The 27,248-nt window shown below is 46.3% G+C and overlaps 3 protein-coding genes across 5 annotated transcripts; 2 read left to right on the forward strand and 1 right to left on the reverse strand.

The window, feature by feature from the left end:
* The first annotated feature begins 35 nt into the window (after nucleotides 1-35).
* SLC31A1 (solute carrier family 31 member 1) lies at nucleotides 36-15,924 on the forward strand. 3 transcript variants are annotated; one of them, XM_087914460.1, is made up of 6 exons: nucleotides 36-350; nucleotides 3,174-3,336; nucleotides 10,939-11,112; nucleotides 12,233-12,305; nucleotides 12,771-12,939; nucleotides 13,646-15,924. In XM_087914460.1, the coding sequence occupies exons 3-6, from the start codon at nucleotides 10,975-10,977 to the stop codon at nucleotides 13,845-13,847; spliced, it is 582 nt and encodes a 193-aa protein (XP_087770586.1). In that variant the 5' UTR covers nucleotides 36-350; nucleotides 3,174-3,336; nucleotides 10,939-10,974; the 3' UTR covers nucleotides 13,848-15,924. The 3 variants fall into 3 exon arrangements, with proteins under 3 accessions (XP_087770586.1, XP_087770588.1, XP_087770587.1); XM_087914462.1 differs by having other exon boundaries at nucleotides 220-350; nucleotides 10,939-11,108; nucleotides 12,232-12,305; XM_087914461.1 differs by having other exon boundaries at nucleotides 323-506.
* CDC26 (cell division cycle 26) lies at nucleotides 15,019-18,422 on the reverse strand. Its single transcript, XM_026712224.2, has 2 exons — nucleotides 18,230-18,422; nucleotides 15,019-17,109 (listed from the first exon to the last, which is right to left on the reverse strand). Exons 1-2 carry the CDS (start codon nucleotides 18,308-18,310, stop codon nucleotides 16,933-16,935), a joined length of 258 nt encoding a protein of 85 aa, XP_026568009.1. The 5' UTR covers nucleotides 18,311-18,422; the 3' UTR covers nucleotides 15,019-16,932.
* A 27-nt stretch (nucleotides 18,423-18,449) lies between these two features.
* PRPF4 (pre-mRNA splicing tri-snRNP complex factor PRPF4) lies at nucleotides 18,450-26,568 on the forward strand. The gene is made up of 14 exons (XM_026712215.2): nucleotides 18,450-18,625; nucleotides 19,462-19,639; nucleotides 19,926-20,112; nucleotides 20,191-20,278; nucleotides 20,602-20,681; nucleotides 20,872-20,965; nucleotides 21,490-21,584; nucleotides 22,360-22,418; nucleotides 22,563-22,686; nucleotides 22,861-22,950; nucleotides 23,704-23,826; nucleotides 24,306-24,413; nucleotides 25,243-25,361; nucleotides 25,918-26,568. Exons 1-14 carry the CDS (start codon nucleotides 18,602-18,604, stop codon nucleotides 26,109-26,111), a joined length of 1,563 nt encoding a protein of 520 aa, XP_026568000.1. The 5' UTR covers nucleotides 18,450-18,601; the 3' UTR covers nucleotides 26,112-26,568.
* Nucleotides 26,569-27,248: the final 680 nt, after the last annotated feature.

Below are 27,248 nucleotides of genomic sequence, written 5' to 3' on the forward strand. Positions count from 1 at the left end.
CCTGTGGCCGGGCTGAGCCAAGTCCGGCCCACTCCAGGAAGCGGCGGCTCGGAGGGCACGTGACCGGCGTACGGCTCCCGGGAGGCCCAAAATTCTCCCCGTTCCCCTCCCCGCACCTTCCCGCTCTGCAAAAGAGCGCTCGCCCGGAAAAAGGAGGCGGGGCCGGAGGGGGAAAAAAAAAAGGAAGAGGGGGAACGGCTCTAAAGCCAATCGGGGCGCGGCCGCACCAACGTGACGCGCCCGCCGGCCAATCCGCGCGCGGCGGAGGGGGGGAGGCGGCTCTCCGGCTGAAGAAGAAAGGGAGACACGTCTGAAGGAGGTCAAAGCGGAGGCGGCCGGCCGGCGAACGAGTGAGTGACCCCCGCGGGAGCTCGGGGCTGGTTTTGTGCAGAAGGGGAGCAGGGACAGAAGCTGTCTCGCTGCAAAAATGCCCCCCCCATACAATTAGTAATAGCCTGGGAGCCCCGGACTACAAAGCCCATGAGTTCCCGCCGCGCCCTTGGAAAGTATGGGTTTTGTGGTCCTTTGTAGAACACCCCCACCCACCCCCATCCCGACAGGATAGGATGGAAACCTGCGCCCTGCAGCTAGCTAGCTAGCTTATTTTATTTTATTTCATTATTTATTTGGGAAGTTGTCTTTGCCACCGTTTTTCTTCCTTCCTTCCTTTGCTTTCTTCCTTTCCTTCCCCTCTTTCTTTCTCTCTTCCTTTGCTTTTCTTTCTTTTTCTCTTTCTTCCTTCCTTCGTTCCTTCACTTTCTTCCTTTCCTTCCCTGCTTTCTTTCTCTCTTCCTTTTCTTTTTTTTCTTTCTCTCTTCCTTCCTTCCTTTGCTTTCTTCCTTTCCTTTCTTCCTTTCCTTCTCTTCCCCTCTTTCTCTCTTTGCTTTTCTTTCTTTTTCCCTTCCTTCCTTCCTTCCTTCGCTTTCTTCCTTTCCTTCCCCTCTTTCTTTCTCTCTTCCTTTGCTTTTCTTTCTTCCTCCCTCCCTTCCTTTGCTTTCTTTCCTTCGTTCCTTCCTTCCTTCGATTTCTTCCTTTCCTTCCCCTCTTTCTCTCTTTGCTTTTCTTTCTTTTTCTCTTCCTTCCTTCCTTCCTTCCTCCCTGTTTTATATGCAATGTACTGTAACCTCGGTCTCTTCCAGCGCCAAAAGGGAAAACGATCAAAGGGGAGAAATGGAAGGAAGCACAGATTGGAGGAGGGGGCTTTCAGGGGTTGGGGGTGTGGATAACCTAGATGGCTTGAGAGAAGGGGGGACAGCAGGATGGGAAAGAGAAGTAAATTTAGTTGGGGGTCTGGATCCTCTTGATAGATACCGGTGGGTGGGTAGGATGGATGGATAGAATTTGAGGTCGAATTAGAAATAGAATAGAGAATAGAATATGAAATAATAGAATAGAGAATAGAATAGAATATAGAATAGAATAGGAAAGAATAGAACAAGGAATAGAATAAGAATAGAATAGAATAGAATAGAATAGAATAGAATAGAATAGAATAGAATAGAATAGAATAGAATAGAATAGAATTATAGATAGATAGATTCCCAGAGCCAAATTGCCAAACTCCTGGGATTTCTGTTGATCTTTTTTTTGCTCTCCTTCCTGGCTGAGATGCTTCCCAATCTCCAGAAATCAATCCACGGATCTTTTGCCCCCCGCCTTGTTCAATCAAGGAGTGGCGCTGGGATGTTTTTCCTTTGAGAACTGCTGGAGATTTTTCTGGAGAGGATGCCAAGCCAAGTTAAGCAAACATTCCACGCATCCCTGCTTAGCCTCTTCCTCCCTTCCAAGATGGTCATGTCCAGCTGGCTGCTGAGAGAGTTTTAGCCTTTTGTGGGGGTTTTTTTTTGTAGGCTCCGGCTGCAGTTTGTGAAATTGGGCTGTAGCTGGAGACTCACACCCCGGGTGGGTGGGTGGGTGGATGTCTTTTTTTCCCGGGCATTTAGCCAGCTTCTTGACTAGCTTAAGAGGCCTTTGGGCACAAAACTGGCTTGGGAGTTCTCTTGGCATTGAGCAGTTCTTTTCCTTCTTTCTCTCTCTCTCTCTCTCTCCCTTCCTTCCCTTTCTTTCCTTTTTTCTTCCCTTGTTTCCTTTCCTTTCTCTTTTCTTGAAGTCTTTTTCTCCTCTGTGAATGTAATTATTCTTAAGGGTAATAAAAACAATCTCCTTCTAACACCGGTTTAAAAAACTATTCTAATCCCCTCCTCCCCCTTATCAGAGAGGGAGGAAACCAGAGCCTTGTTCAAAGGGCAGGTGGATTTAGAATAGAATTAGAATTAGAATTAGAATAGAATAGAATAGAATAGAATAGAATAGAATAGAATAGAATAGAATAGAATAGAATAGAATAGAATAGAATACGTTATTGGCCAAGTGTGATTGGACACACAAGGAATTTGTCTTTGGTGTAAATACGAAATGGTGTAAAAACGAAAAGGCTTGTCTCAGTTCAGATATTTCCTGCCCATCGCACAAGCAGTGTGGTTTTCACCCTTTGGTGCAACCCTTGCACACCTTTGAAACCCAAGTTTTTTAGGGAAGCGTTCAGAGGCTGACCAACCCCAGGAAGCTTGTTTCGAAGGTTGGACATTCTTGACTTCATAGTAAGCCATGAAATTTTAGTGAATGAACTGTTGTAAATCAAGCTTCGCTCCCAGAACTTGGCAGAAGCCCCGTGGTAGCAAAAAAAGAGAGGGTGGGAAAAAACTAGAGGTAGTCCTTGACTTACAACCATTGGTTTAGTGACTGTTCAATGTTACAAGAGCACTGAACAATTGTGACTTATGGACCATCTTTTCACGCTTACGACCCTTGCAGCATCCTTGTGGCCACACGACCAAAATTCAGCCATGGCTTGGCAACTGACTCGTACTTAACGATGGTTGCAGTGTATGGGCTGGCCATTTTGGCCTGTTGCTTTAGCTGCTGCGTCAAAACCCTGGCATCGAGGTTGTCCCTGTTGTTCTTTTTTGCCTTTCTTGGGTTATTGACCCACTCCAATCTCTCTGATCTTAGGCTGTGTGTGTTCGCTCAAACTGAAATCCCCAAAGTGCCCTCCCTCCATTGCAGCCGTCTCTTGTTTCAAAAGCTTTCAGAGTGGCATTTCTGCTGAGTAAATAATCTGTGTTTGTTTTCTGTTTTTCTCCCCTCTCCTCCTTCCCTTTCCTGATGGGCAGTGAGCAAACACCAATATTTTGTGTGGAGGATTTGGAAAAAAAGCTGAGTGGGTGTTACTGGAATTGCCCCGAACAGGAACCAGGAAGAAATTCTCTATTATTTATTTGCAAGTGACTCGCTGCGTTGCTGGAAGCACCGTCTTTCCATTCCTTCATCTCAAAGGTAAACGAAAATGTAAAATGTACCTGCCTCTGTGCTGTCAGGTTCCTGAAGACGAGACCTGCCTGCTAAACTTCAGCAGGACTCTGTGTGTCTTCAGCTCCCAGAATTCTACCTGTTGGGTGGGGAATTCTGGGAATTGAAGTTCCACCTCTTAAGGTCAAGGTTGAGAGACACTATATGTGGGATAAATGGGAACATGGTTATATAGCAAAAAATACTCTAAGTAAGGGAATAGAACGGAAAAGGAGCCTAAACCTAGGATTATCAGAAGCTAGGATTTAAACAAAGGGAGTGTCAAAATAAATAAAAATAGTTTGTTATATGTTTGTTTGTTTTAAAAGCCAGGGTTGTTTTATTGAAGGTAGAAGAAGCTTAGCTCTAAACAAGATATGACTTTATTGCATTAAACTCTATTTAAACGTTTGTTGGGCTTTCTGAAGTAGTGTTAAAAGGGTGGGTTTTTTTTTCCAGATGTCTCATCTGCTGGGTAGTTTTGTGACATGGCATTAAGATTGTGGAGGGTGCGGGGAGTGTTAACATTGCTGGTATGTGAAACTCTGCGGGAAATATTTCTGCACCACCTTGAATCAAAGGCTATCAGATGCTGGCAATGCCAAAGTTCACTGTCGGAGCGTCCTCGGATAACTTCCGGACCAATTTCAGATGACCTCGGTTGGGTGTTCCTTCCACCTGCCAAGCCAAGGTTATCTTGTGACCGATGGATCAAGTGGCTTTACCGAACAAGCAACTAGAATAATGCCGGGATTATTTTGGAAGAGAATTCTAGTTTGAGATGCAGAGCTGTACCTGGATCAGCTATTTTTTTTTATCCTGGGCAACTACACACACACACACACACACACACACACACACAGTATTTCCAAGTAGCCTGACCTCTCTGTGATGGCACCAAAGAAATAGAGGGACTTTAAAACCAGTGCAATTTCTCCATTAATGATTACTTCTGGCGGTACACAACGGAGGCTGCCAACTCCCAGACCTGGAAGCGTGATAGACAGAGTATTGATCTAGCAAAACAGGGCAGGAGAGGGTTTATCTATCTACCATATCTATCTACCTCTAACGTTCTCTCTCATTTTCTCTCTATCTTACCTACTTACCTATCTATATAAGTATTATCACTATCTCTATGGATAGATCTATCTCTATATTTCTATAGAATATAGAGTATATAGATATACTAGCTGTCTCTAGCTATCTCTACCTCTATCATCTATCTATCTCTGTATATCTACATATATCTATCTCTCTTATCTATATATTATCTATATTTCTGTATCATCTCTCCCTTCCCCTTCCTCTCCCTCCCTATATATATATTATCTAGCTATCATCTAGCTCTATACCTATATCGCTAACTTACCTACTTAGCTATCTATATAAATATCTAGCTATCTCTATATTTCTATATCATCTCTCTCTCTCTCTCTCTTTTTGCAACTAGAGTTTGCCAAAGAAACAAATAGTCTTCAACTTATGACCACAGTTGAGCCAAACATTTCTGTTGTTAAGTGAGACAGTTGATCAATGAGTTGTGCCCCATTTTACGACTTTCCTTACTGTAGTGGTTAAGTGAGTCGGGCTTCCGTGTTGACCTTATCAGAAGGTGACCAAAGATGACCCCAAGACAAGGCAACTGTCATAAGTACAAGTGAGTTGCCAAGCGTCTGGATTTTGATCCCGTGACCATGGGGGTTTGCTCCAAGGGCCACGTGTGAAAAACAGGTCCTAAGTTGAGGACTGCCTATATTACCTGTTGGATGACCATTAAATATTCTCATTTCTTTCCCAGATCTTCTCATTCTTGGGTGGGATTTGGGTTGAAAAGGGAATGAATGTGTCAGAAACTGTTAGGAAAGACATACAGTTTGTACCCTAGGATTGAAAGAATACACACCTTGCTGGTGTGACGGGCAGGGGTGTGAAACTCTTTCACAAAAGCACTCAAGGTTATAATTGTCATAATTAGCTTTCGTAATCAAGATTTCTCTCGCGTAATCAAGATTTAACTCTCTCCTTTGTTTTTCTTTCTACATCTCCCAGCTCTTGTCTCAGCCTGGTAACTTCTGAATGCAGAGGGTTTCTAGTCACTCCCGAAACACAATATAGGCATAAAAAGTCATGCGCATATATTCCATTTTTAGGGAGTGGCTAGAGGTCTTGCAGAGAAAAGGGGCAAAATAACACACAAACTCAGTGGAGTTTCAGGAAGGGAATCAAGGGAGAAGCAAGATAAATTCAAAGGAACAAAGAGATCAAAGCTATGTGCGTAAAGTTACAAGCGGGTGCAGCCTCTTCCAGGAGCGAGTACTCCTCAACAGCTACAAACTCAGAGCAAAAATATCCAAGGTGCTAAGCAAGTCCCACCTGATTTTATACTCTATTTGACCACAGTCATGTTCTGACCCAAACCCTTTTCCAATAAAAAAATAACACGAACCAAGGGGAACATGGTAACGATTCTTACAAATCCCCAGTTAAAAGGCTGCTGCAAACTAATTAACTTTGATAAGCACGAGCTTCGCCAAAAGTGCGAGACTGCCGACAATAACAGATAAATATTTCACAGCACAAGAGTCTTCAAATAGCAATTTAAGATACTGCAATGTCCACAAGGCTGAGTTTCAAAACGTCTTTGCTTCCTGCAAAGAACGTCCGATTCACAGCTGGCTTTTATCTCCTTGAAGGACGGGCCATTACCTTGCAGCCTTACTCCCAAGTCGCCCTTGCTGCTGCAGCTGTTCTTTCCTGCAAGCAGCCCTGCGTGCATGCGCGCACTTGGCACAGGCTCCAAAAGAACCTCCTCATTGCTGCTGCCAGCCCCCAGAATCTCCGAAGGCAGCAGTCCACTCCCTGATGGTCCTGGCCCCTCATCTGAGTCCTCGCTCTCCTCAGCCGTCCGTACCTGCTGCCGCCTAACCACAAGTCATTAAACGAATCACTGCCATTGTTAAGTGAATCTCCCATGGACTTTCTTTGTCAGATTCCAGCTGGGAACCCCACAAATAGCAATTGCATGATTCTGAAATGTGGCAAAACCGTCATAAAAATGCACAGCTGGTTGCCAAGTCCCTGAATTTTGGTTGTGTGATGCTGGGTGGGTCAGAAGTGCAAGGACTGGTCATAAGTCCCTCTTTTTGGTGCTGATGTGGCTTCGAACGGTGGCTAAATTGGAACAATTGTACGTTGAAAAAGTACGCCGTTGGAAACCATTCTGCTTGGCAGAGGCTGCTAGGAAATTGAATAAATGGATTTTGATTTCATGAGGTCTGGAGGTTTGGTTGCAAGTGGCATGCCAGCGTTAATGAAATAGCCTTGGGTTTCCTCTTTTAGAGTTCAGACAGTACTGCGAAATAAATATAATTCCCCCTGCCCCCCCGAAAGTATTAAGAGAAATATGCAAGGTGCTGTTTGAGGTTCAGTTGTAGAACTGTGTTTATTTTGATTTACTTCTTTGCATCCTGCTTTTATTATTTCTATAAATAAGTCCAGGCAGCAAATCCGTCTATCCCACCAGCCTCTTGTTATCTTCTTCTCAAAAGCATCGGAGATTCATAATTAAGCTCGGCTGCTATTTCGTCCTTTGTTTAAAATTTCTTGTCTGAAAGACGAGACCCTCCTATTGTTAGTGGCATTTGCAGGTGACAACCAGGAGTGTAAATTCACCTGAAACAGGTGTAACTTGGCCAGGAAAAGCTTTCTCAAATTTGTAATCTCCTTAACGTGCCTGGTTTGGACTAACAAAGTTTTTTTTTTCCTTAAGGCCAACTTCGCGGTGGGAAATTACACGCGGGTGGTGTTCCGTTTCTGTCCCTTTTATCAGTAAATTGGCCGCGATCCAGGGACCTCGTTCAACTGGCCCCAAAACTTTCTGCACACCCAGTCAGATTTTTGCTTTGTTGGTGTGCCATGAGTACAAACAGGCCTTTTGAAGTTCCCTTTAAGTTTCTAGACAGTTTGGGTGTACAGGAAAGAAAGCAACGTACATATCCTGAATAAAATAAGCAATATATATATATATATATATATATATATTTGCTTGTTTGTGTGTGTGTGTGTATGTGGATTCATCCATATATATATGGATTCGGTTTCTACAGATATTCAAGAATTGGAACAGATTCCCTGCACTGGAGGAGCGGGGGAAAACCAATCAATTTCAGTGTGTTTATTTTTAATAAAAAAAAATATGGTCTCAGTATTAGAACACCGATCATAAAGAGGCTGTTTCAAAAAAACTGGCTAGCTATGTTGAAATGAGCAAGTAGGAGTCGAAATATAGATATAGAGAAAGTAGAGGATAGATAGGTAGGTAGGTAGGTAGTTAAGATAGATAGATTAGATGGATTAGATTGAGTGAGTGAGTGAGTGAGTTGGAAGGGACCTTGTAGATCATCTAGTCCAACCGCCTGCCCAAGCATTTGTGACACCATTACACTTGGGAACAGAGTTTCTCTTGCTAAGCAGGATGCTTTTTTAGTGAGTTGCACCCGATTTGACAACCTTTTTGGGGGGGATGGGGGTGGTTGTAAGTGAATTGCTGCAGTCTTTAAGTGAATCGTGTGGTCTTTAAGGGAATCTGGCCTTCCCTCTTTGCCTTTGCTTGTTGGATGCTGGCTGGGAAGGTCTCAAAAGTGGATCACGCCACTCGGGGAATCATAAGTCCAGGCCGATTGTCAACCGCCAAACTTTGATCACGTATCCGTGCGGGAGTCTTTCTTCCGTGCCGTTGTAACTTTGAACGACGGTCATTAAGTCAAGGATTTGCCTGTGCAGGAGGGATCAGCTTATCTAGAAGATCTGCTTAGGATTTGGTTTATCATCCAAACCAATATTGGAATGTTTTCCCTCTCAGCCCTGAAGACATTCATTAACAACACCTAGCTTGTTTTATCAGGTGCCAAAAGGCAATTGCTAAGAACAAGAAAAATCAGTTTTGGAGGAATTAATAAAATCTGACCGATAGCAGAGATACCCATCCTTGCCGTGTGGTTAGACCGAGAGATCTTGAAGGGAAGAATGCCCCATGGTCGAAAGGACAGGACTCTTGCATTGCATGCTGGGAAGAAACTTCACCGATAAAGGAGAATATTTGTAGCTGGGGGTTGACATGAGGGGTCCTTGGTGCTCTCTGAGCTGGATGGTTTTTCTTGCAGGCGTTTCATGACCCAACTGGGTAGTGTCATCAGTGTTAGAAGGGACTGGGACTTTCTCTCTGTTTATATACAGAAGCTTTGAGTTTGGTGTTTTTTCTTGCAGGCGTTTCATGACCCAACTAGGTAAGATCACTGCTAGAAAGGAATGTGGTGTGTGGAAAGCAGGAGGAAGAGGAGGAGGAGGAGGAGGAGAACAACTATAGGGTCCTTGGTGCACTCTGAGCTTGGTGGTGGTTTTCTTGCAGGCGTTTCATTATCCAAGCTAGGTAAATCAGCGTGGTTAGTTTTAAAACCGCTTTGGTGTGTTGTGGCTGGGCAGCCTGTGGGGGTCCTTTGACAATAGATTGTGCCAATCCTCCAAAGAGGTAAATCGGCCATCAAGATGAGCATGTTATATAAAACCTGTTGGTTGCGAGATGCTTTTTGAGTACCCATAACAGCAATTACCTCCGTTTTATTTTTTTGTTTCAAAAGAGCAAACTTTGGCTCAAATTGTGTCCAACCTGGCTGTAAACCAGTTTGTTTATTGTTTTAAAAAAGCTCAAATCAATTGCACTGAAAAGGTTACTCTCCCCCCCCCAAAAAATAATAATAATAATAATACACTCGGTTCCAAAGCAAGCCATGTTTTGAATTAGCCCATCGTGGTAGCTAGCGGTGGCTTTTACTTTCATTTCGTTGTTTCTGTTCACATTTGCTCCTGAGTCTTTGTAACTTTATGGAGTCTGGTTGTACCAGGGTTGTCTACCTGTCTGTAACTATGAACAGAGTTGTAACGAAACTCCCATTTGTGTCATTAACGATAACATCAGGTCGTCCTGTCTTTTGAATCCTTTCCAGGTTTCCAAACTTCAAAGTCCAGGAAGCTATAAACGAAGGATCTGCTGGTTAATGTTCACCTTAACCATTAGAGGAAGGAAGGAAGGAAGGGAAGAGAAGGGAAGGCAAGAGAGAGAGAGAGAGAGAGAGAGAGAGAGAGAGAGAGAGAGAGAAAGAAAGAAAGAAAGAAAGAAAGAAAGAAGAAAGAAGAAAGAAGGAAGGAAGGAAGGAAGGAAGGAAGGGAAGGAAGGAAGGAAAAAGAAAGAAGAAGAAGAAAGAAAGAAAGAAAGAAAGAAAGAAAGAAAGAAAGAAAAAGAAAAAGAAAGCAGAAAGAAAGAAGGAAGGAAGGAAGAAAGAAAGGGAGAGAGAAAAAGGAAGGAAGGAAAGAGAGAGGGAGGGAGGTAAGTAAAAGAAAGAGAGGAAGAAAAGAAAGAAAAAGGAAGAAAGAAGGATGGAGGGTAGGTTGGAGGAGCTGGTGGCAAAAATTTCCAAGTTCTGTTCAGTTTCCTGTCACCTCACCCGCTTGCCGTGGGCTAAGCTTTAGCAATTTGCTTTTATTTTATTCTTTCTCCAGTCTGAGGCTGGTGATCACCAGTGATGGGATTAAATAAATTAGATTTTGTCCTTCTGCTTGCTTATCCCTTCCATCTTAATGCGTTTAGAGGCCAAGGAGAACGGCGTTGTTCTGACATCCGTTGCTTGGAGGCACCTGGAGACCTTTCTGCTATACAGACACAGTTTCCCCTAATGTGATTGAAGAGATCTGTTTCCAATAAAATTAGGAGCTGTCGAGGACGACAAGTGGTTTTGCCACGGATTTGGGGCTTTTGAGTTAATTCAGTTTGAAACGGAGCCCGAGCACGACCGAAGCCCGCGGCGTTCTTGCTTTTTCACGCTGTCAACTTCTCCGCAGACTTATCTGCAGGTTCTCAGCAGAAGATTGATTTTTTAAACAGATCCCCGAGTCTTGATTTTTTTTTTTTTTGATCCAATCTAGGTCAGGCATGACTCAATATTTTGGAGGAGAATATCTGTAGCTCAGGGTTGAAATAAATGCGAGATTCTCGGTGCTCTTTTGAGCTCGGCTGTTCTCTTGAAAACGTTTCATTACCCAAACTAGGTAACGTCATCCATGCTGGAAAGGAGTGGGGTGTGTGGAGTGGAGGAGACTGACAAGGTCCCCGTTGCTCTCTGAGCTGGGTTGCTTCCTTGCAGACGTCTCATTACCAAACTAGGTAACATCATCAGTGCTAGAAGGGAGCTGGGCGTGTCAAATCAAATGTTTATTGTCAATGCAGAACATGTGTACAAATTGAAAATGAAAAATTGTGGAGTGGAAGAGGTGGAGAAGAGGAGGAGGTCCTGGGTGCTCTCTGAGCTGGGTTGCTTCCTTGCAGACGTCTCATTACCAAACTAGGTAACATCTTCAGGGCACGGATGGTAATTGAAGCACCTGGAAGAAAACAGCCAGGCTCTACGAGCACCCAGGGCCTCACATTCACCATGGTTGCTTTACATGATTCTTTCATTCCTCATCGTTGCCCTACGGAAAAGCTACCCTGAATTCCTGAATGTTTTTTCTAACCCCGGTCAATGGATTTTGCAGGCATTCGCTGGTTCAACCTCTTCCTCGTGAGCCCGGATGGCGCATCCTGAGCACCACGCCCATATGGGCCACATGGACCACAACGTGAGCGGCTCCGCAAGCCCCACTATGGATCCTCACGCCCACCATCACCCCACCAACGCCCCTGGGCACATGCATGGTGGAATGATGATGGTAAGTATAAGCTTTTGGGCTAAGGGAAGACAATTCATCAGTGGAACGACTTGCCACCAGAAGCTGTGGGTGCTCCAACACTGGAGGTTTTTTTTTTGAGAAGAGATTAGACAACCATTTGTCTGTCTGAAATGCTATAGGGCCGTGATGGTGAACCTGTGGCGTGCAGAGAGCCGTTTGTGTGGGCACACGAGCCTCAGCCAAACTTACCTGCTGTCAGACTTCCAGCAATCCTTCGTTTGAATCATTAACTCCGAGACTGACATATTCTCGAAGTGATTTATTCAAAACAAAAAACAGACTGGTATCCTCGGGTAGAATTTCAGTACTGGGATCCTACCAGCTCATCCCACAAAATTCCACCTACCTCCACCCTCTTTTTCACACCTCATCAATCACATGAACCAATGATCTGCATTCTCATTTCTTTGCTTCGCCACTCTCTGTGACCTTGAACTAATAACTCATTTTTTTCCCCCTAATCACTTCCTCCCTCCAGATCTCTATGGCAACGATGAATCCCAGAGTTGACACCTGCACTGCACATGCCTCCCAGCTGATTTTCCGCCCGCTTGAAGCCTTTTCTGACCACCCAGAGGCTCGAGGGAGGGACGAAAAACGGGCCTTCTGGAAATACGGGCCTTCTGGGTCTGAAACAGGCCCATTTTTCGGCCTGCAAAGGCTACAGAGGCTTCCCTCGAGCCTTTGGAGGCCAAAAAAGGCCTCAAACAGGCCCAAAATCAGCTGGGAGGTGCCTGCATGCAGCAGTGCAGGTAAGAGGGCGGGTTGTGTATTGCGCACCCATGCGTAGGGGGTCAGGGTGCATTGCATTGTGGATGCCGGCACACCACAACAAAACGGTTTGCCATCACTGCTATAGGGCTTCCTGCCTGTGCAGGGCGTTGGACTACAAGACCTCTAAGGTCCCTTCCAACTCTGCTATTCTATATTCCTATTCCTATCCTATTTTAAAGGAATAACTGTAAATTGGGGATTACCCCTATTTTAAAATCGTAGGCTGAGAACTTTTGCCTTGATCTTCATAATAGCATTTTACTCTTTTTTCTCTCTCTCTAATAGCATTTAGACTCTTTTTTTTTCTCTCTCTCTTTCTGGACAGGATATGACTTTTCACTTCAGCTATCAAAACGTCCCTTTGCTGTTTTCTGGGCTCGTCATCAATACACCCGGAGGTGAGTTGTGGGGGGGCAGCAGAGGGACAGCTGGAACGACAATGGAGGGAAACTAATCAAGGAGAGAGAACCAAGCTCAGAACTAAAGAGGAAATTTCTGGACCGTGGGAACAACGGAATCCTTGGAATGACTTGCTTCCATGGTCACCACGCTATAAAAAAGATGTGGAGACTCTGGAAAGAGGGCAGAGAAGAGCAACCAGGAGGATGAGGGGACTGGAGGTTAAAACATACGAAGAAGGGTTGCAGGAACCGGGCCTGGCTAGTCTAGGGAAGAGGAGGACCAGGGGAGACAGGAGAGCATCTTCCAATATTTGAGGGGCTGCCCCAGAGTGGAGGAGGAAGGGGTCAAGCTGTTTTCCAAAGCACCTGTAGGCCAAACTGTACGTACATACATACATACATACATACATACATATATCCATATCCATATATCTAATAAACCTCCTCTCTTTCTCATCTCAGAAATGGCTGGAGCATTTGTGGCTATTTTCTTCCTGGCCATGTTCTATGAGGGCTTGAAGATTGGCCGGGAAAGCCTCCTGCGGAAGTCACAAGTCAGTATCCGTTACAACTCCATGCCTCTCCCGGGACCCAACGGGACCATTTTGATGGAGACGCACAAAACAGTCGGGTGAGCTCACTGCGGCCGTTCAGCTGCAAAGCCAAATTAAAACGAAAGGGGAGCCGGATAGGTGCAGAACCTAAACTCTTGTGGCGTGAGAAACGCAGGAGCTGTGCTTTCTTAGGGAGCCACAAGGAAGCCCTTCTGGGCCTTTCCTCGTTCAAACGGGGGGCCTGTGCAAAACGTTTCCCTTTGATCCGTTTTAAAACTTTTTCCTTGATCTGCTGTCTCAGCAAAAGTTGAGGTTGTGTTATGTTGGCATTCCACAGGCAGCAGGCTAGAAACCAGGAGATAGCGAGTTCTAGTCCCGTCTCGGGCAGAAAAGCCAGCTGGGTGACTTTGGGCCTATCACCGGGGGACGGTAACTTCTAGTCCCGCCTTAGATTTGAAAGCCACCTAGGTGACTTTGGTCCAAGCACCAGGAGACAATGAATTCTAGTTTCCCACCTTACGCATGAAAGCTGGCTAGGTGACATTGGGCTAATCACCAGGAGACGGTGAGTTCTAGTCCCGCCTTAGGCATGAAAACTAACTGGGTGACTTTTAGGCCAGTCTTTCTTTCTCGGCCCAACCCACCTCACAGGGTGGTGGTTGTGAGGAAAATAGGAGGAGGGGGAGGAAGAATTGCACTAGGTACGTCCGCTGCCTCGAGTTACGTCTAAAACCACGAAATGGAAGTGCCCGCGTCTTCATTTTCCTTCTTCTGCTCGGTTAGCCAACAGATGCTGAGCCTCCCTCACCTCTTCCAGACTCTCCTTCACATCCTCCAGGTGGTGGTCAGCTACTTCCTGATGCTCATCTTCATGACCTACAACGCTTATCTCTGCATCGCCGTGGCTGCCGGCGCTGGCGCAGGCTACTTCTTCTTCAGCTGGAAAAAAGCCGTCGTGGTTGACATCACGGAGCATTGCCATTAACGGTTCTCTTTGCTATTCCCAACCTCCCCCTCCTCCCATGCTCCCGTTTCAGCCCCTCCCCCAAAGGACCAGGTTTACTAGAAACATGCAAAGGAAAGCCGTAGGGGGGACACACACCCCTCCAGCTTCCACGGGGCCACCCTTGTGCCTCCGGCTTCACTCTTCCCCCAAAAGCTTTGGGTCTTGGGAGGGAGGTAAGACACCTGAGCCACGGCCAGCTAAGGCAACCTTTTCCGAACAACAGGTGGATGAAACATGGCATTCTTCATCAGGTTTTCTTCCGGACTATGCCCTGACTTAAACGCGGGAGCTGAACCTGGCCACCCCAGGTCTCTTTTTGGACTTTCGCACCGGCCTCTTCTAGGAGGGGCCAGAGAACCTGGTCTTCCTTCACGAGAAGCAGGCACACGCAACCGCCACTCCTCTTCCTCCGAGGCCAGTATGTTGGACCAACAATCCAGCAAGTGCCAATCCTGCCCCGTCCCTCTTTCCTTAAAAAAGTCAGCTCCGCTTTGCGCTCGGGGGCCCAGGGCCCACTGCCCAATGGCGGGGGTGGATTTGGTTCAAATCTAGGGCCTCTCCTGGCATGGCTGTTCTGGGGTGAAAAAGAACCATTTGCTGATTGGCAGGACTCCTTTCTAGCTGTCGACTGTGACACGCTGGGGAAAAATAATGGGGAAAGAAGTATGATTTTTTTTAAAAAAAAAAACATTTTTATTTTAAATAAATCTGCAGTACAAATGTTTTTTAGGTTTTTTTTTTCTGATTTTCAGGCTGGCCTAAATATATATATATATTTTTTAATGTTAAACCTGATCGTCACGCCCTTCTTAAGTGGCTTCAAACACAGCTGGGGTGCACGTTTTAGGCAGGGTGATCTATCTCCCTCCTTCTTTAAGTGGGGACAGGATCTCCTGGGTGGCAAACAGCGGCAAAGGGGGAGGAATCGTTTTTAAATCATGCCTGTACTTTAGGCACATCTGGATGGACCCACAAGGCCCCCCAAATTATCCTGTAAGCATTCACATTGCGGGATGACGGCACTCTTCCCTTCGCAAGGAAGTAAGAGGCGGGGCTGAGGCGGCTGGGCTGTGCAGTTCAGCCTTACCTGGAGGAGCAGGGTAGAATCCGGATTAATGTTTATGCTGAGAAATCAAACCTTTTTTTAAAAAAAACTGACTGCCTGAGGGGAGGGAAAAGTACATACAAGCTGGAGAACTGCAACCACGCGGAAATCAAAGCCTGCAGCGTCACTCCGTCATCTATTAAAAGAGTCTGGCGTTTTGCTTTTTCAACCAAACGATATTGTGCTACCTCCAGGCTGTTTGGCTCTTACTACAATCACTGCACAAAAGAAAAGGGTGGCATTGAATCAGCCATTTTTCCCCCCGGCCCCTCACTGTAAAATCAAGTTTTCAGCCTCTCTCCACTGGTCTCAAAAGGCACAAAGACTGGATCGACGATACGTTTCATCTCGGCTGCGAAGTTGAGTCAGATCCACGGATCCCCCCCCCCATTTCGCGGTGCTCCAACCGTGGCCAACTCCCTCTGTAACTTTAGCCCATCACGTCCGTTGCCTTGCTTCTATCCATCCTGTGTAAACCCAGAGTAGGGACCGTCTCCTCGGTTAATAGGAGGATGTGAACCTCGCCGTATAGAGATTGAGGCCAGCTTTAGCAATTGGGTATTTTCCGTGAAAACTGTGTGTGTGTGTGCAGGGGAAAAATTGCAAGATCGCCTGCCAAGCGTCCTTCCCTAGTGTTTGTGGACAGAAAATCTTGTCTCGTTTACTCACTGGCCATAAACCCAGTATTGTTTTTCCGTAGCTGTGTTATTCTGGTCTTCCTCCGTTTACAGTATATCCATGAAAACAAAGCGAAAAAAAAAAAACGTGCCTTAGCTGTATCGCTTCATCGGGCTGTGTAGTGTATAAGAAGTCTGTTTTAAATCCCTAGCTGATGGAAGTAGATCCATCGGCTATCATTATGTGAACGATTATGCTGTTATTATCTTCTATAGCACAGGGTTTACGCCTACCCTATATGGTTCGTTAAGAATAAAGAGACTCAACCCATCATCTACAATTTGTCTTTCTTTCTCCTCCCACCCCCCCACTTCCCGTTATGGTCCAATGGCAGCACAGTCGGACAGTGGGGAGGAAAATGGGCCAGCCTTGGGGAGGACTCGGATGAGGGTCCTGCATCCGACACAGAGATGAGGCCAGGGCCATCTGGGAGGTTTGCCTGCAGAGGTTATGCTATGTTTTCTTTTCCACTGAGACAAACAATAAGCAAAGGGAACAGAAACCTTTTAATGAGTCTTACAAATCCCCCGTTAAAAGGCTGCTGCAAGCTAATTAACTTGGATAAGCGCAAACCTTGCCAAAACTCTACAAGACCGCCAAGAATCACAGATAAGAAATATTTCACAAAACACGAGAGTCTTCAAATACCAACTTAAGATACTGTAATGTCCACGAGGCTGAGTTTCAAAACGTCTTTGCTTCCTGCAAAGAACGTCCGATTCACAGCTGGCTTTTATCTCCTTGAAGGAGGGGCCATTACCTTGCAGCCTTACTCCGTGCTGTTGTAGCTGCTCTTTCCTACGAGCAACCCTGCGCACGCGCACACTTGGCACAGGCTCCTCGGGAACCTCCTCATCACTGCTGCCAGCCCCCACAATCTCTGAAGGCAGCAGTCTACTCCCTGACGGTCCTGGCCCCCCATCTGAGTCTTCGTTCTCCTCAGCCGTCCACACCTGCTGCCGGCTAACCACAACACGCTAAGACAGCTCTTTCCAGAATCTTAATACTGCTGTTGAAAGATTTAAGGCCCCTGGTTGCAAATGGGAGATTAAATAAAACTATCCAAGGCAGGAAGGGGGTCTGAAGGCGGCCTTCAGGTGGGAAGGGTGGGGGAGAAGAAAGGACACAACTTCATTCTTTAGAGAATACCAAAAGTCTTTTTATCTTCCAGAAGAATAAAATCCTAACGGCTCCCTCTGTCCCCCTCGTAGATCAGCTTGTCATAAATCTTCCATAAGCATGCTTCATGGAAGAGGTTCAACCCCACCGCGCCCCATCGCTCTAGAATTCAAAGTTCCCAAACTGCGACGAACGGTTGCTGGGTTTGGGCTGTGGTTTGTAGCCGATCCGGTCGTGAATCACCTGTTCCCAGCTCTTGTGATCCGGGTTCAGTGCCAGGGCCCCTTCGCCGTCATTGGTTCCCACCATGTCGACTTCTTCACGCTGCTTTTTGTGCATCTGGGAAAAAAATTTAGAAAGCCAAGAACGTATAGATCCTTCAAGAAACGCAACAGCAACTCTTTATGGAATACATTTCAATTCACTGATTAAACCAAACGCTTTGGAAACGGCCCAGAAAGAGGGGGAGGAAAATTCAGGAAAATATACTTATGATTCCCAAGATCAAAACAGACTTGTATTCAGTCATCCCTGGCCAGCAGCTATTCGACCCTTGCTTTAAAACGTTAAAATTTAAGACCACCCTAAAGTCCAATTTCTGGATTATTTGGCAACAATTATGTTTGCCCGAAAGAACTTCTTTCTATTCCACCTTTCCTGAAAGCACCCAGGACAAAAGAGATGCATTTCAGTTCCTGCCCAGCTTATTCAAAAATAAAAAAAACCTGCAAATATATAAAGGGAGGCTAATATTTAAAATACAACATATCCTCGCGGGTACAAAGAGCACATTTGGGCTGTTTTTGTATACTTAGAAGGAGAAGGGTACATCTCTTCGGTTCCTGGCTATAAAGTGATATTTTCTTCGTCATTATAAAAAGTTTTCCAATCTTCTGTCTGCAGGAATATATTCAACCAATAACATTAACCAGTAACATGCTTTATTATTTTTTCCACCTGGATATATATACTGCCCTTCATTTAAATAAACTAAAAACAGTGAGCCCAGTCCTTGAGAATCAGAATAGATATAGACAAACAGACAGACCGATATAGATGATACATAGATATAGATGATATAGATGACAGATATAGATGAGATATAGATGATATAGAGATTGATGATATATAGATGATATAGATGAGATATAGATTGATAGATTATATAGATGAGATATATAGTTAGATGAGATATAGATGTAGGTATAAATAAATGAGATATGATAGATAAAAATGTATCTGGAATGCTAACAACTGCAGATCCTTGGGGAAAGGCTGCCTCTGAGCATGTGCAAAATATTCCTAGGCCATCAGCGCGGTCATTTCTCTATATAAAGCACCCCACCCCCTTCCTTGAAACCACTTTAAAAGCACTTCCCACGGGGAGAGGGTCTCTGAGCATGGGCAGAGTGCTCCCGAGCAGCCTCCGGCTGGGGACTCCCCAGAGGGTCTCCCCTACCTCCAGCTCCTTGCGGGCCCCCTCGAACTCCTCGATGTCGTCCAGCTTCAGCTCCAGCCGGGTCGGCTTTCTCCGCAGCATCCTCCGGCCGGTCCAGCGGCACCTCCAGGTGCGCGTGCGCAACACTCTTTTTCGTTTCAAGTTCTCCCCCCAAAAAAAAATCCTGCCCTCCGGAAACGCGTCATAGAGAGTCCAGGCTCCGCCTAGAGCGGCCGACTCTCCATTTTTTTTTTTTTTACAGAGAGACGCCATTGGCTCAGGCGCTCCCCGCCGGATGGGGGGGGAGAGAGAGAGAGAGAGAGGAGGCTCCAGCAGAAGGGTGTTGCCCCGGAAGTGCTTATTTATCCTTCCGGACCGGCTGTAAGGGGCGCTATGGCTACGCCGAGAGGTTCCACGGTGGGTCAAGGGGGAGCGGGGGTGTTGGAACACGCTGGGGGTGGGTGGGGGGGTCTGTTTGGGAAGGCGGCTGTCCTTCCTCCCAAGAATAAAATGAAAAAATAAAAATAAAATAAAAACAAATCCCCCTTTTTTCCAACCGTTACCTTTCAAACTTTGGACTACAGTGCCCATTGTCCACAGCCAGAGCCATTCATGGCCAGGCTGGATAAAGGGCTGCTGTTTCCAAGGTTGGGGTCATACAACTCTCCCCTCCTCTTATCCTCAGCCGCCTTCATTCATCACTACAAGCAGGAGGCTGCTAAGAATTTATTATTAATATTATCATTATTATGTTATTTATTATTCTTTCAACATGAAACTGTCAACAACATTTAAATATGTATCACAAATACAATTGACTGGCATGGATGGTTGATAAGGGTTGTTGCCAGCATATATTATTATTATTATTATTAAATTCAGTCAACTGAACATTCAAAAATGTATCACAAATATTGACTAGCACGGATGGTTGATTCAGGTTGTCACCACCATATCATCATCATCATTATCATATTTATTATTATATTTATTATTCATTAAACATGAAACTCAAGTCAACTGAACATTCAAAAATGTATCACAAATATCATAACTGACACTGGTTGATACGGGTTGCTGCCAGCATCCTAGGCATCAACCAAATATCTTCTTAATTTTCTTAATCTGCCATCTTCTTAATCTGCCATCAGTATGCCGGGAGGTTGGACTACAACTCCCATCCTACCCTTTGGGCTGAGGATTTGCCCCACGGCAACCACCCTGGATCGTCAACGCCTTGGTTTTCTTTGCAGGGGACCAAAACGAAGGCGTCCGACGATGGAGATGCCCCTCCTGCTAAGAAAGCCCCCATTTTCTATGGGAGCCTGGAGGAGAAAGAGCGCGAACGGATCCTGAAGGGGGAGTCGGGGATGATGGGCAAAGAAGCCGTCAAAGCGGCCATCGAGGCTGGCAACATCAACATCTCCACCGGTAAGAAGGTGACCAGTGACCAGGAAAGCAACAAAGTTTGGGGTTGTTTTTTTTCCTCCTTTGGGTTTAATACAGGAAATATAGAGTGGAGTATGCAGCTTCTCTGGTCTTCATCACCTGTTATCCTGCTCTCCCCCCCATTTCCCATCAAGGACGCACACGTGCCATCCCTGGAGACTTTCAAGAAGAGATTGGACTGCCATTTGTCAGAAACGGTGTAGGGTCTCTTACTTGGGTGGGAACTATAATATATAACAACTATAACTGAATTTCTCCTCCGGGCCAGGGGAAGTTTTTGACTTGGACGACCACATCAGTGAACGCCAAGCGGAAGTCCTGGCCGAATTCGAGCGCCGGAAACGAGCGAGGCAAATCAACGTTTCCACGGATGACTCCGAGGTCAAGGCCTGCTTACGAGCGCTCGGAGAACCCATAACGCTGTTCGGAGAAGGCCCGGCCGAAAGGAGGGAGAGGTGGGAGTCGATACGTTTCAGTTGAACTGACCTTCCTCGTCTTTATTTGAAAATAAATCGACATTTCCTTCTCGCCAGGCTGCGTAATATCCTCTCAGTCGTTGGTCCCGACGCCTTGAAGAAAACCAAGAAGGATGATGAAAAATCCAAGAAGTGCAAAGAAGAGGTGAGTTTGTTCTAGAGCTGCTCTCATGGGGCTAACCGTTTAAATAACTTCTTCGTGTTTTTTGTCTCCTCTCTGTTGAATTTCCATGGTGCCAAACACATGTGTAAAAGAACGCTCACTTTGAGCAGGAGGGATCAAGAGTTTTCAATCCGTGCATAAATCAATAGCAATTAACGGAGTTCAAGTTAAACTCAGTTGTGGAAATGAATGTCTCATGATTTTCCAGTAAGGGTGGAAACACATAGGAATCCTCTCTGGAAAAATACATCACATCGCTTCTGGCTATGTGCCTTCACTTCTTTTTTGCACTTTGTCTCTCTTAGTATCAGCAGACTTGGTACCACGAAGGGCCAACCACCTTGAAGACGGCGAGACTCTGGATTGCAAACTACTCTCTTCCACGGTATGACTATTAGTGCAAGGGAGAGAACAAACCCCACTCCCTCCTAGCCCTGATGGTGTTACCTAGCTAGGTAGCAAAACGTCTGCAAGGAAACAACCCAGCTCAGAGAGCACCAAGGATCCCGCAGTTCAACCCTGAGCTACAGATACCCTCTTTTATGTGTAACACATTTCTCTCGGTCCTTGTGCAGGGCAGTGAAGCGACTAGACGAAGCCCGGTTTTTTAAGGAAGTCCCTGAAGCCACGCGGACATCCCAGAAACAAGAGCTTCACAAATCTTTAAGGGTGAGTAAGGGGTCTCTCTCTACCATGCTGCAGGTCAGAGATTTGCAGCTTAAAACCTCCCCGCAAAAAAGACGAAAGCTTTGCATGACTAGATCTGCTCAGCATACTAAATGTTGCATATTTAGTCAGCGGCTTTTTCTAGCTAGGGGAGAAAAAAAAACATCTACTAGCCTCATTGAGCAAAACTCACGTCACAATTATCTTGCTTAGCAACAGAAATTTTGCTGTTTTCAATTGTGGTTGTATCTACCTGTATAAAAGTTAAAAAAAAATTCTGTCTTCCGAGTCCTTCAATAAATGGTTTTGAGGATGTAACAGGAAACATTCAGGAATGAATGTTTTCTTCTTCCTACTTTTCTTTTTCTATCCTCTCTTTGTCTCTCTCTCTCCTTTTAAATCCTTTTGAAAGGTTATTATTTATGATTTGGCACATGGCATGGCATGCATGCGCCAGCAATATAAATATTTCTTTTGGGAAAAAAAAAATTGGCAGCTTAATTCTTTCGGTATGGTTTCATTTCCAGTCTCTGAATAACTTCTGCAGCCAAATTGGGGATGACCGTCCTCTTTCCTTTTGTCACTTCAGTTCCAACTCCAAATTTTTGGCCACAGCCTGTTGGTAAGAAGGATTTTGTTGTCTTTTTGGGGGGGGTTGGGTCACCTCAGGCAGGAGAGGGCAAAAGAACGGTTGAAGGGGACACCCAGTTTAAAGCAAAAAAACCTGACGTTAATAGAATCGTCCTAAATCTGCAACTGATATGACCCTCTTAATTTAAGATTTCATCCAGATTTTTATTAGGTTCTACGCACCTTCATGACGTGTGGGTGGTATTGCTGTCTAGTTATGGTTCTCCTTTAGTTTAATGGATTTATGAAGGGATGCCGTGGCTAAGATGCTGAGCTTTTCAATCAGAACAGCCAAGCGGTTCGAATCCCTAGCGCCGCGTCACGGAGTGAGCTCCCGTTCCTTGTCCCGGCAGCTTCTGCCAACCTAGCGGTTCAAAAGCGCGTAAACAATGCAAGTAGAAAAACAGGGACCCCTTTGGTGGGAAGATAACAGCGTTCCATGCGCCTTCGAAGGCGTTCAGTCCTGCCAGCCACATGACCACGGAGACGTCTTCGGGCAGCGCTGGCTCTTCTTCGGTTTTGTAACAGACATGAGCAGCGCCCCCTAGAGCCGGAAACGATTAGCACGCATGTGCAAGGAGGGGAACCTTTACCGTTAATCCGTTGATTACTTGCCATGAATAATTGAAGAAGAAAAAATTAGGGCCTCTACTTAAGAAAAAAAAAAGCATTCCCAATGCAAAGAGGCTTTGACTATGTGGAGTGCGAATCCCTGACAGCAGCGAAGGGTCCTCATCTTCTCCTTGTGGTCTCCTTTCGGCCCACAGGAGCGGCCTCTGCAAGATATGGTCCGTGCCAGACTGCAACCTCGTCCTCACTTTGAGAGGTACCGGCGTCTCTTTCCCCTCCCCTCGACCCGCACCCACAAACAAGAGCCTGGTTCAGAACCAGGCAAGCAAATCCTCGGGGGGGGGTGGAGGAGGGAGGGGGGGCACGATTCGAACTCGCCGCGTTCTCACCTCTCCTAAAGGGCACAACACCAACGTCGGCGCCATCGTCTTCCACCCCAAAGCCACCATCTCGTTGGACAAGAAGGACGTCAATCTGGCCTCCTGCGCAGCTGATGGATCTGTCAAGCTCTGGAGCCTGGAAAGGTTTTGTGCCGTTTTTTTTCTCGTTTGCTATGTCCAATAAACCCTCAGCATTTATTGATTTTGATTTTGATTTCTATGGCCGCCCATCTTGGGCAAAACAACCCCAGGCAGCTCACAGTTCTGTTCTGCTTGGTGTCGTTTTAGTTCTAATGGGGCATTCTGGGTTTCTTCCAGCGATGAACCGGTGGCTGATATAGAAGGTCACACGGTGAGAGTGGCCCGAGTCACTTGGCATCCCTCTGGCAGATTTTTGGGCACCACATGGTAAGAAGGCCTCTGCTAAATGGGGGGGGGGTGGGGGTGGGGAGGGTTGAAATTGTCCAGGCACTGCCCAGCTAGCTAAGCTTGCTGGGAGTTGTGGTCCTGGGCATCCAGAGAGCAACCTGTTGAGGAAATAGTTACAATAGTTCTAGAGCGCTTAGCGCTTCACCGTGCTTTACTGGCCTCTCTAAGCAGTTTACAGAGTCAGCCTCTTGTCCCCCCCCAACAATCTGGGTCCTCATTTTACCCACACCGGAAAGACGGAAGGCTGAGTTGACCTGAGCCGGTCAGGATCAAACTTCTGGCTCTGGGAAGAATTTGCCTTCAGAACTGCATTTTAAGCACTGCTCCACCACAGTTCAGATCTAGATGGATGGGGGGTGGAGAGAGGACAGGGAGAGAGAGAGGGAGATGAGATGAGATGAGATGAGATATGAGACGATTGATAGAGATGATAGATAAAAAGAGATGGATGGATGGATGATTGATAGATAGACATGGATAGACATACATACATAGACAGACATGGATAGAGACAGACAGATATGACAGATGATTGATATATAGACATGGATAAAGATAGATATAGATGGATAGAGAGACATGGATAGACATACATACATAGACAGACAGACATAGAGAGGGAGGGAGAGAGAGAGAGACTGATAGCACTGAGACTTCTACACCGTGGAGGAAATACTTGTTGGGCCTCTACAAGACCTGCCAGGTTAACCTTCCTCATTTCTCCCGCTGTAGCTATGACCACTCCTGGCGTTTGTGGGACCTTGAAGCCCAAGAGGAGATTCTCCACCAGGAAGGGCACAGCAAAGGGGTCTACGACATCGCCTTCCATGGCGATGGCTCCTTAGCAGGCACTGGGTAAGCCCTCAACATCTGTACCAAGGCCTTCCTTGGCCAAACGGGGTCCCACGCCAGGTGGGGAAGACTTTCCTCAGGCCGACCTTCATCACTTGGAACCCTCCCACAGGGAGTCCTTGGCGTCCGGCCTCAATGGACCTCAGAATATCCATTGCTAAGCCAGGCGGTTCTTCCGTGAGTCACATGTAACTTTACAACCCTTTCGCCGTGGTGGTTTCGTAAATCACTGCCATCGTTAAGTGAGCCAAGCGGTCGTTGAGCGAACCTGGCCTTTCCCCGTTGACTTGGCTTATTGGAAACTGCCTGGGAAAGTCATAAATGGGGATCACATAACCATGGGGATGCTAAAACAGTCATAAGGGCAAAAAACAGTCATAAGTCACTTTTTTCAGTGCCGTTGTAACTTCTAATAGTAGATAAATGTTTGTAAGTTGAAGGCTAGCTGTATTTGTTTGACATATTTTGGTGTTTTTTTCCAGCGGCCTCGATGCCTTTGGGCGTGTCTGGGACCTACGCACCGGGCGCTGCATCATGTTCTTGGAAGGTCACCTCAAAGAGATTTACGGGGTCAGCTTTTCCCCCAACGGGTAAGAGCTACATCTTGCCCTGACTCCTACGTTCTTAACGTTGGTTCCTTCATCCTTCCACTCCCCTCCCTCCTCGGGTAAGTATAAGCCCCAGGTTCTCTCCTTGTTGTGGCCTGTCCAGCAGCCACATCGGAGGAGGAGAAGGAGGAGGCGTGGGAGTCAGGCTTAGGATCAAGGCAACCTTAGAGCTCCGAGGAGGAAGAGGGAATAGAGCTGGCAGAGAGAGACAGACAAACAGACAGACAGAGGCGGAGCCTGGGCTGTCCATCAGCCCTCAGACGGAGAGGCAACAGCCCCCAGGTCTGGAGGTGGCTGATGAGGAAGAGGAGGAACAGCTGGGTTTAGTGTCTGACACATGGATGCCCAGACGGCTGAGGAGAGTGAATACTGAAATATTGAATAACTACTTTTTAAAAAAACACCATGTGTATTAATACTAGGCTTACATAAGTTTGAGTAATATAACAACTATTATGATCATCATTATCTGTATCCAAATGAATTATATCCAGGGGCCATGCTGTTCATGTATTGATCTTGATGTCTATTTAAAAATAAAAATCTAATAAAACATTTAAAAAGAAAGAGAGCTGAGGAGAGGAGAGGAGAGCAGCGGAAATCTATGGGCCGGTCCTTGGGACAAAAGAGCCACTGCTGCTATCGAAACTCCATCTAGACCGGATAGACTTGTTAGCCTGCAGTGAGAGGGAAACTTTTTGCTCTGGCTCCTAATTAAAGGAATCTTTTGAGTTCAGCTCAGAGGGTTTGTCGTGTTTGGGGAGCCGGGTCAGAACACTCTTCTTCCTCCTCCCCCTCCCCCCATTTGTAGGTACCACATCGCTACTGGCAGCGGAGACAACACCTGCAAAGTTTGGGACCTTCGCCAGAGGAGGTGCATTTACACTATCCCCGCCCATCAGAATCTGATCACCGGAGTAAAATTTGAACGTACGTCTCTCTACCACGGCCCCCCCAAGAGCCTAAAATCTTCACTCTGAAAACCCAAGCGTGGACTTTGGGGAACGGCTGAGGGGGGCCCCACGGATGGGGCTAAGATTTGAGGGCAATGGGGCAGCTCCCCTTGTTCTTTTAAGCCAACTTAGCCTGCCCCTCGGGGGGGTCACCCAGCCAGCTTTGCCCAGTCTTAAGAAAAGCGAATCAGCCTCACATCAAACTTGGTTAACAGTTGGTGAGTGAAACCCTTGGAAATGTAGGTTAAGCTTCAAACTGACAAAAAAAACCCCACAACTTCCCAGCAGAGAGGTGGGGCAGATCCCTTCTAGATACCCACTTCCGTGTCGTGCTTAAAATTTCAACCTAGAAACGAGGAGATGGTGAGTTCTAGTCCCACCTTAGCCATGAAAGCAGCTGGGTGACTTTGGACCGATCACCAGGAGATGCTGAGTCCTTCCTACTTTAACCCTGAAAATTGGCTAGGTGACTTTTGGTCAATAACTAGGAGACAGCGAGTTCTAGTCCCGTCTCTGTACTTCCCTCCTTCCAGCGAATCACGGCAACTTCCTGCTGACCGGGGCCTACGACAACACGGCCAAAGTGTGGACCCACCCGGGCTGGTCTCCCTTGAAGACTTTGGCCGGACACGAAGGCAAAGTCATGGGCTTGGACATCTCCATGGACGGGCAGTTGATCGCCACCTGCTCCTACGACCGGACCTTCAAGCTCTGGATGGCAGAATAAGCAGGGTATTTCCACCCACGCCTGACCCTTTCTCACGTCCCTGGGGCGACCCGGGTTTTAGGGCGGGGAAATCCCACGGCAACCCGGCCTGCAGAGTCCCTCCACTTCCTCCTCCTGGGCCAGCTGCGTTCGAGGAAACTTGCATTTGCATTTATTTACATCCTTCCTTCCTTCCTTCTCTGGTGGGGCTCCGGATTCTCGCCGTGGTGGGGGGAAACCAACACCCCCCCACCACACACACACAGTTTTCAACCCCGGGGGATAAAAGTTGGCTACCCTGCGTTTTGCTGATCTCGGATGGACACGCTTCCGGGGGATCCAGGGGGGTCCCCTCAGATAGGTGGTCTTTGGGCCTCTCTGTTTGGGACCGGGGTCCTTTTCTCTGTTGGGCAGAGATCTTTTTTTTAAAAGAAAAAATAAGTATTAAAGCAAAGTGGCTGCGTCTCTTTCCAAGCCTCCCTTGTCTGCAGTTTTTGTCTTTTGAACTTCGGGCCTGACAGGTAGTCCTCGTGTTAACCAGCCACCCGTTTAATGAGCGTAATGACTTCTTCTAAATTCCCTTCTGGGCAACCAGAGTTGGATTCCTTCCTGCCCTGCTCCCTCCTCCATAAATTTAATTTCAACCCCCACAGTTGTAACTCAGTGGCAGCATTGACGACGGTGGCTGAATTAGCCCACATTTGCATTCACTCCACTGAAATCGAATGCCAAAAAGGCCAGGTTTCCAGAATTATTATTTTTTTTTTAAAAAAAAAAACCTCCCCTAATCTTAGTCAAAACAATTTGACCATGGGGGACGAATGCATTTGCTAGATACACAGGACCTGGTGAACTTCGTAATATTTGGGCAGCGAGAAGAGCATTTAATAAATAAACGATGCAAACCAGCCCAGAGGATGAAGGGGGAAAAAAAATTAAACATTTCTTTAATAGGATCGATTTGATTCTCTTGATTTCTCTCTCTCTCTCTCTCTCTCTCCCACACGTACAGATGTCCACATTTTTGCATTGACAAACGCTGCACCTTAAAGTACAAAGATAAATTTAACTTGACTTTCCGCTAAGTATTGTAACAGAATAATAAAGAATCGGAAGGGGCCTTGGAGGTCATCTAGTCCAACGCCCTGCTCAAGCAGG

This window comes from Pseudonaja textilis, chromosome 17, assembly GCF_049901715.1.
Source record: "Pseudonaja textilis isolate UNSWEBS1 chromosome 17, rPseTex1.2, whole genome shotgun sequence".
Taxonomy (NCBI): Eukaryota; Metazoa; Chordata; class Lepidosauria; order Squamata; family Elapidae; genus Pseudonaja; species Pseudonaja textilis.

Coding starts and splice junctions, on each gene's coding strand:
- SLC31A1 (XM_087914460.1), top strand. CDS start 10,975: ATGGCGCATCCTGAGCACCACGCCCATATGGGCCACATGGACCACAAC. Junction 11,113..12,232: donor TGCATGGTGGAATGATGATG/GTAAGTATAAGC, acceptor CTTTCTGGACAG/GATATGACTTTTCACTTCAG. Junction 12,306..12,770: donor CGTCATCAATACACCCGGAG/GTGAGTTGTGGG, acceptor TTCTCATCTCAG/AAATGGCTGGAGCATTTGTG.
- CDC26 (XM_026712224.2), bottom strand. CDS start 18,310: ATGCTGCGGAGAAAGCCGACCCGGCTGGAGCTGAAGCTGGACGACATC. Junction 17,110..18,229: donor GGGCCCGCAAGGAGCTGGAG/GTAGGGGAGACC, acceptor TTTTTTTCCCAG/ATGCACAAAAAGCAGCGTGA.
- PRPF4 (XM_026712215.2), top strand. CDS start 18,602: ATGGCTACGCCGAGAGGTTCCACG. Junction 20,279..20,601: donor CCAAGAAGTGCAAAGAAGAG/GTGAGTTTGTTC, acceptor TGTCTCTCTTAG/TATCAGCAGACTTGGTACCA. Junction 22,687..22,860: donor AAGCTCTGGAGCCTGGAAAG/GTTTTGTGCCGT, acceptor GGTTTCTTCCAG/CGATGAACCGGTGGCTGATA.